Genomic DNA, 8,118 nt, shown 5'->3' with positions numbered 1-8,118 from the left:
AACCTCTTCAGGCACCAATTATTTCTGCAAGTTAAAAATTTAGTTAACTACGTTTTTTGCATCTTCAGAATCATGAAAAGCAAATGGATGCAGAATGGATTAAGAGTTTTAAATTCTTCATTGAGATCTGTTGTTTATGGAATGTGGACTCCATGTGAGAACTCTTAAAAGGAATGCCAGACGTGAGAACAAACTATTTTATGTCTTGGCATACTAGGAATGCACCTACCCGGGCACTTGAAAAAACATGTCCGATATAAAACAATGTGAAAAGCAAAAGTAGTGAACCTGCTACACAATGTATTGATACTAAGGGCAAACACTCAGTCATCTTCTTTACGACTTCTTTTACAAAAAGACTTTACATATATTACTCAAATTTGCAGCATAGCTCCAATCACGTGTTTTTGAGATATATGCAAGACATTGTAATAACATTATTTTGAACCACAGCGTTTACTTTTGACGCACTATCATGGCATGCCAAATTGTGCACGCTGCACCTGAAGGGGATAACTTCATTACAGTGCAACATTGCACACGTTCCTATGACATGCTTCAGGTGGTAGCAGATGAAAAGCTAAGCACTGCACAACATGATAATTTGTGCTGTCAGTTGTCTGGTGAAATGCTGAATCTATTCTCTGGGTGATCAAAACTAGAAATAATCACTGCAATTAAAACCAGAATTACGCAATTCAGCAATGTGGCTAAGGGTAACAGAAACATGTTGAGGCTTCAGGAAAAGGGTACGCAAGAAGCCTATGTTGGGACTTCCAATCCCACTTTTGGCAACAAGAAATACATCTTTTTAATACAGCTACTTTTAGTGTATCTTTATTGTCCCAGCTTCCTCAAGTCACAATGCAAAGCGAGTCCAGGGGCACATGAGCACATATTGAGGGAGATCTTTACAGGCCACGCTGTAAAAAGCAACGAATAGAGGGTCTGATTTTGTACAATCAAATGCTGAAAAATGATTTGAAGATGGAAGTTTTGGGTGAGGTGACAAGATTCCATGTTGCAGTGCTACTGTACTATACACGCAGCACAGTGGTATAATGTCATCTTGACATCTTCTGGGGCCGCCTGTATGTTCTTGGCTGGTACTGGATCATGGGCTGCCTCACTGCTGCAAGGTGTGATGGGGCAGGGGGTGTAGCGAGCAAGCACTGACCTAAGTCTTTCTCTTTGTCCCTTTCCATGGCTCGCAGCTTGGCTTCAATTGCGTGAATCTGGCTGTTTACACTGCACGAAAACACGTGACATTTAAATGCAAGCAAAGCAGGATTCCGTAGCAAAAACAACCTATAGTACAGGAGGCTCTAGTTTGGGCAATGTCAGTCATATTTCAACTAAATTGGGGTTATTTTATATGCACCACGCTATACTTTGTGATAAATGCAGTCATGTAGGCCAAAAGACCGGCAGTTTGCAAATACCTAAGCAGTCCCATTACAATAGGCACACAGCACAACAGTAACAGAACACTGTAATAATCTTTAGTCATGTGTCAATTAGGCATAACAAGGTTAAACAAAGTCTGTTACAAAATCACAGTACTCAGAAATGATACTTTGCAACACTTTATTACTTGCAGAGATCTGAAATTGCTATTCTAAGACATGGGTAATGTGAAACAACTGTGCAAAAATTTTGCAATGTAGCTGCAGCTCAAAGTCAATGCTACGGCCTACTAAAACTGGTAATAACATGCAATACCAACTGGACTAAAGACATTTTGAGTGTCAAAATTTTGTTAGGCCATACCAGATCAAAATTATTTTCGTGAGAACAGACATCAAAAATCATCATGGCCATGGCAGACAGTTCAATTGCGTCACAACAGTTGGATCCCGTGGAAGCATACAGTGCTGACATGACTGATTGCACTGTGACATTTGTTCATTAACAGTTTCACTGTAAACTTTGTAATTTAGTTTAGAACTCATATCTCAATTGCAGAAGTGAAACTAAGCAATAATGAAATCATATCCATTTAGTAGAAATTCAGTGCTCAGCATCAGTTTCAATATGACTGCAGATTCTGTGGAGAAATGAACTTATGTTGCAATTAACATTTACCAGCACTTTGGAAAAATGCAGTGCTGATAAGCGTTAACTAGAATATCACTGCACCTTGCAACGAACTTTGAGGATAAATTTGCAGAAGTTGCCTCAGCCCCACAAGAGCACTGTCATCATCCATTAAAAATAAACTTGTGAGGGCCATTTGAGACAGCAAACAGTCAATATCTGATAAGTCCCTTGTACTGGGACTGCCTGCTATACCTGGCATTTGGTTTTTTATCAATGCTCAACACATGCGAAAACTTATTACTGGAGAGATGTTATGCCATTATGAAGATGCTGACTTGGTTGCTCTGTGTTAAGTATTTGGTTGGATGTTCCTGGGACCTATAAATCCTTGCTGCATTTCTCTTTGAATGCCTGTGTCCCGAGGTTAAGAACCTCTTGTGAATCAACAGAAAAGTACGCCTGAGGTTTTGAGACTTGGAATGCATAAGAAGTTAAGATCAGTCCAAGGCATATTGTGAGGAGACAGAAGCTGTTGTCAATGAATTTGAACATAACAAAGATGCAGAATGGTCATTGCAAAGCTGCACTTCGCTTGAAGAAAACCAAGGCCAACTTGTTTCGTAATAATGCTCAAGGTTTCCGAAATAATTTCTGGCGTGCCTAATGGCCCATTCACACCGGTAAATTTATGTTGAGCAATGTCTTGTGAGAGAAAAAATTCATAGTTGTGCCAATCAGTCCAAGACTGATTTTCATCGCCAGAAGAAAGGCAATGCTTGCCACAAGCCAATCATAATGTGGGATTACGAGAGAATGGAGAGGCTAGGGGTGGATATGTTCACAGTATAAGAAGGGTGCTCTGATGAGCAAGGGTGGTGTGTCTAACAAATGTTTAATTATGTTAAATTATGTTGGTGGCCTGTCACTCTGCCACTTTTGCTGGACATCCCAACAAAACCAACGAAGTGGCAGGCCACCAAGATGAGTGCTACTCCCTAGAGGTACCTAGGCCCAAACAATGTAATGTTCCTTTCCTTCGACCGCTAGCTAACCTTACGTGAGGCCTCCTTATAGTGAAGGATAGCTAACCTTACGTGAGGCCTCCTTATAGCGAAGGACTGATGTAGGAAGCAAGCGTACCCTGAAAGCTCCCTTCACCTGTCAAGTAAGGAACGGTTGCCGCATGCCTGGGTTCGACAGGATCTCTTAAAAGCTTTATGTGAACGCCATTATACAGTAAAAAGATGTATTGGAGCATAGTTTTTAAATTGAAGTGCTAATATAGAGACGCGTGCACACTTTCTTCTAGTTTTCTGCGTGGAATTCCACGCCCTCTTACATGCCTGATACACAGACTGCGATTAGGCGTCGCCTTCATGCGCAAATATTTGCACATTATTGGACAGACAGACTCCCCGGACTGTTCAGTGTGTGGCGCTGTAGAGACTATAGAACATGTGCTCGTGGTGTGCCCTGAGTATGCGCGAGAAAGACTGACATTGGCAGATACATTGAGACATTTACACAATGGACCACTGTCGGAGGACCTCTTGCTAGGCACGTGGCCACAGAGTTGGCAGACGACAGAGACAATGCGTGCACTTTCACGTTTCCTAGGTGACACGGGCCTGGACTCACGCCTGTGATACCAGTTGTGTAATGTGTCATTCACCTCGTTCCTCCCATTATCATCCCTCATTGTGACCACTTTTCTTCCCCTCTTCCCCCTCCCTTACGTAGAGTAGCAGGCCAGATGCTCCATTATCCGGCCGACCTCTCTACATTTTCCAATCATTAAAATACTTCTTCTTCTAGTTTTGTTTAGTAAACGTAAAAGAGTACCGTATTATAGTGCAAAACTTGATGTGCTCCAGCAACACTGGCACTGCCGGCGTCGTGCAACACCTAGCAACGCCAAGGAGCGCTACTCATGCCAAACGTGCGGCTGAAACGAACATGCCTGGCAAGACGTAGCATGCTCCCACTTCTCCGCATGCGGGGGACAGTGCGCATGTGCAAGCAAACATCACATGGCTACGCAGTGAGGTGAAGCACTCATTCAGGGCCATGAGCGGCTTAAGGATGCATGAAGGCAGCTTCTGAGCTACCTTACACTGAGGAAGCACCAAGGAAGGTTTTACTGAGGGCCCCTCAGTAAGGAAACTTTCCGAGTCACATAAGGTGGCCTCACAGCAATGAAGGCTTCCTTACTGAGGTAAGGAAGATTTCATTGTTTGGCCCCTAACATTTATTTGGCCACTGTAGGAGCATGTTCTTTCGTTCACCGTGCATCCAGTTAGCCATTTTGCAAATGGAGCAGTCATAGCTGGTCACATTGTTGTTTGCAAGTATATTTTTTGCAAGTATATTTGTTGGTTATTTGTGCATTGGTACCGTGCTTCACGTGAAGATAATCCTACAGGACAAGTGTACTATGTTATGTGCATTAAAATAACTGTGGATTAAGCATGTTTGCATTTCCCATGTTGGCAACAGCCATATCGGGCTTTCACCATGAGTACATAGAATTTCTTTCTCTGTGCTGTTTGTGTTGGAAAAAATTAATGTGATCATTCCACCCTGTTGCAGAATTCATTTGCCAGCAAATAGAAATGCGATTTAGCCTGCACTGTTGTTTATGCAGGTATGGTGCAATGCAACTCGTGAGAACAAACAACATCTTGCTCTACAGAGTAAAACGTTGAGACTGGCAGTAAAGCCATGCACATGCTGTAGCTGCAAGCACGATCAACATGGTGTTGTTGGCTAGCACGCTGTCATTGTAGCTACAGTGTGAGTGTTTGCGATGCTAAAGTGGCACGGAGGCAAATGAGACGCGAGTGCTATTCAGGATTTTTATGGAAGCTCATTACCGTATTTGCCCATGTAATATAACGTCTGCATTTGTTGTTTGTGCAGTGTATTTCATTCTTCTTTTTTTATAGAGACATACAAGCACTCTTGCATAATCACAAATTTGGAGCAAACCTGCTAGAAGTGGCTTGGCGAGTTTCAGCGAGTCTCGTGAGAGTTAGCGGGCGGCAACGACAATTTCATTGTGTGCTACGAGAGATCAGGCCTGAACGCACCCGTTTTGTCACTGACAATCGCGCGGCTCCTCATGCAATAGCGTTTCTCGACATGAACGCGCCATAGGAGTACCAGCAGTGCTTTCCCTACACTTCCCCTAGGGGGGGGGGGGGGGTACACAGCCCCTTGTATTTCTGAATACACTCCCTTAACTCGTAATATTAATTTTTTTTCCATGCAACAGGGAATTTTATTTGACAGTGCCGGAAGAAGGGTACATACGCAAAGGGACACATTGTCCGTAGTTGGCCTGTGGTGGAAGAAACCACAACTTATATGAAAAAGAAACTATGGCAAATACTGCGATCGCCTGGGGCAGGGCCAGGACGATCAAAGTGCCAGGGCCAGGGCACAAGCATGGGAAGCGTGCAGCAAGACGGGAGCAATTTAAATGCGGAGTGGAACATCTTCCAATGACTGAAAGGGGACTTGACATCTACAGCATTCCTATGTTCGCTTCTCGTTGTTACCTACTTTCATCGTCGCTATGTGTTTCCCAAGTTGCAGATGTCGTAGGTCATCTTTTGATGCTACGGATCACAAAAGCTACCGTTAAGTGCTCTTATCCAGCCCTCAGCCAGGTTTCGTCATCAGAAAGAAGCTGCCTTCCCCATAACTATATGAATGAGCTGCTGAGCATCACCATTGAAAGCCCAGAACTGCCAGATGCCCAAGATGCCATTGACAATGACCAACGTGCTTTTTATCGATTTTATTGAAATAGTTGTGGGAAACTCTGGTGGATTTAACTGTTCGGAATGTGGTTGAGAAATCTGTACGTATATTTGTGGTGGTTTAGTTTTTTTATTAGTACGAAGTACATGGATGTCTTGGTTTATAATTCTTCTACTAGTTTAGTTACTGCATGAATGGTCGTGGGATGTGCAAAGTATGTGCTTGTACGTATTCAACCAATTTTTGTGTGTAGCAGCCATTAGTTATTTAGATGTGTCAATGTCATGCAAATTGTCATGGCTGATATCAAAGCTCCAATATACACTTTCCACGTGTGTGTACGTGTGTTGAGCATGGATTCGACTTCCCCTGTTACGATTAGTTTGTAGGGGGTACTGCTCTGCAAACCTATCTCAGCCCGCTGCAGTTGTTTCGATCGACCCGCAGGGGTGGCGTCCTTCAGAGAACAGGCGACGCCGTCAACGCTAACCGACCATGCACTTCCTCCGGAGAACTGGAGACCACAGCAACGTTAATCCACCATGCGCCTCCTTCGGAGAATCGGCGACGGCAGCAGGTAAAGCCACGTTTGGCGGACCGTGTATTGTTGGTTGATTCGCCGTCGCTTTCATGGCCTATTTGCAGCAAGAGAGCTTCTCGGAAAAGGGTGTTTTGCAGTGCCTTTTTCCTCAGGCCCCAGGATTCGTCACGGTCTGCTGACACTCGTGGCGGCTATCTGAGAAGTCAGCTCTGGAATTAAGAGGCGCCGGCGGGGGTCAAGCGTGAAAACCTGGCTACAAGGACCCGCTCAACTCGGTGGGTTCTGGGAATCCAAAGTGCGTATGTGAGTGTGTGAGCCCTCCCCCTCAATAGCGGTTCGACTAAGCCCTAACGACTGTGGACGGTCCGATTGGACGAAGGTTGGAAAGTAGTTTTCCCTTCCCTGGGGATCTAGGGAGGACAGAGGCTTTTTAAGCAGAAGTTTGTCGGCTACTGTGCAGGGTGCTTGGAGCTTTGTGCTCGTGTGCTGGTGCTGTGCGCTTTGTGGTAGGAGCTTTCTGCTCCTTTTTGCAGTCATGCTAGGCTGTTGAAATGTATCTAGTTTTTTAATGTAAATATGTAAATAAATCCTGTACTCCTAGTTCTCGATGAGAGCAAGTTCGTCCCTACAACCACGTCCCAAGTGTGAGTGAGCGGCATGGGCCAGCTACCACATAGTTCATGCCCGAATACAAACCTTACAACTGGATGCCAGCGGTGAGATCGTCCTACAACTCTAATACCGCATGTTTACGTAGAGGACACATTTTATGTAGTCCAATTGTTCTTCAGTTTTGTCTGTGTATTAATACAATTTTATTCCTTCTGTAAAGTGAATTGTTTGCAACCTTTGCCATGAGGATTTGAGCCATAAATGGTGCTAGTGCTACGTGAAACATCAACAACAAATAAAATATGACTACCACCCCCATATATTCAATTCCTGAGGAAACCCCTCCATACCACCTAGACATAGTATATCTCATACATCAGCATGCTATTAAAAAGAGCTACAAGTGGTTTAACATTGGCTTCTCTCAAGCCACAGCATTCCGTTTCAACTTATATTCCATGCCACTATGGCTAGCATGCCGCCTTGAACACAACGTGCAGTGACACGAGTGTTGTCATTTTCCAGTTGATTTGAACCGAGTGTGATCCTATATTTCTCTTTGACATAGAGATTCTCATTACTGTGGTGATGACTGGCTTGAAATGAATTTTACGTCCAGTACTCGCTCTTTCTACAGCAAGAGGCCACTGAAGTTTACTTACTCCCTGCACACACCTGCAGCGCATAAAACAAGCACTGGTTTATTATGCAGTGCTGGTACCATTCACATTTTTGCCACCAGAAAAAAACATCTCTCTGTGTGCCACAAGCAGCCGTTAAAACTGCCCTGTTAACTTTTGTCACATTGTTTCTCACTCCATCGCTCACTCCATGCAGCCTCACAAGTCCACCACAGAGCACAGCTTTTCGAAGGAAACTCTTTATTACTATTTTGCTTGCATGCATGCATGCCCAAATGCACATAGCAGATAATCCCATATTCTCAGGCACAAGTGTGCTATTGGTCTGAAGTAACATCCACATTCATCGAATTTGTGTTTACTTTTGCAGTACAATCTGCATCATTCTGCAGGCCCCCTCCCCTGTATTGCATATGGCCGTGTAGGTGTACTCGTGCAGGCGCAGTGCCCATTGAGCGAGTGTGCCTGTATGATCTTTTAGAAGGGTGAGCCAACAGAGGGCAAGGTGATAGAAACTAC

General features: G+C 44.0%; 1 protein-coding gene across 1 annotated transcript in view; it reads right to left on the bottom strand.

The window, feature by feature from the left end:
- Positions 1–821: 821 nt before the first annotated feature.
- Positions 822–8,118, bottom strand: part of LOC135907470 (probable RNA-binding protein 18) — a 51,387-nt gene continuing 44,090 nt past the window's right edge. The window contains exon 5 of the mRNA XM_065439167.1: positions 822–1,248. Coding sequence (XP_065295239.1) covers positions 1,065–1,248 — 184 coding nt within the window. The 3' untranslated portion in view covers positions 822–1,064. The remainder of the gene's footprint in view (positions 1,249–8,118) is intronic.

The sequence above is a fragment of the Dermacentor albipictus genome, chromosome 1 (genome assembly GCF_038994185.2).
Source record: "Dermacentor albipictus isolate Rhodes 1998 colony chromosome 1, USDA_Dalb.pri_finalv2, whole genome shotgun sequence".
NCBI classification, from domain to species: domain Eukaryota; kingdom Metazoa; phylum Arthropoda; class Arachnida; order Ixodida; family Ixodidae; genus Dermacentor; species Dermacentor albipictus.
This window is presented reverse-complemented; position numbering and strand designations above follow the sequence as displayed.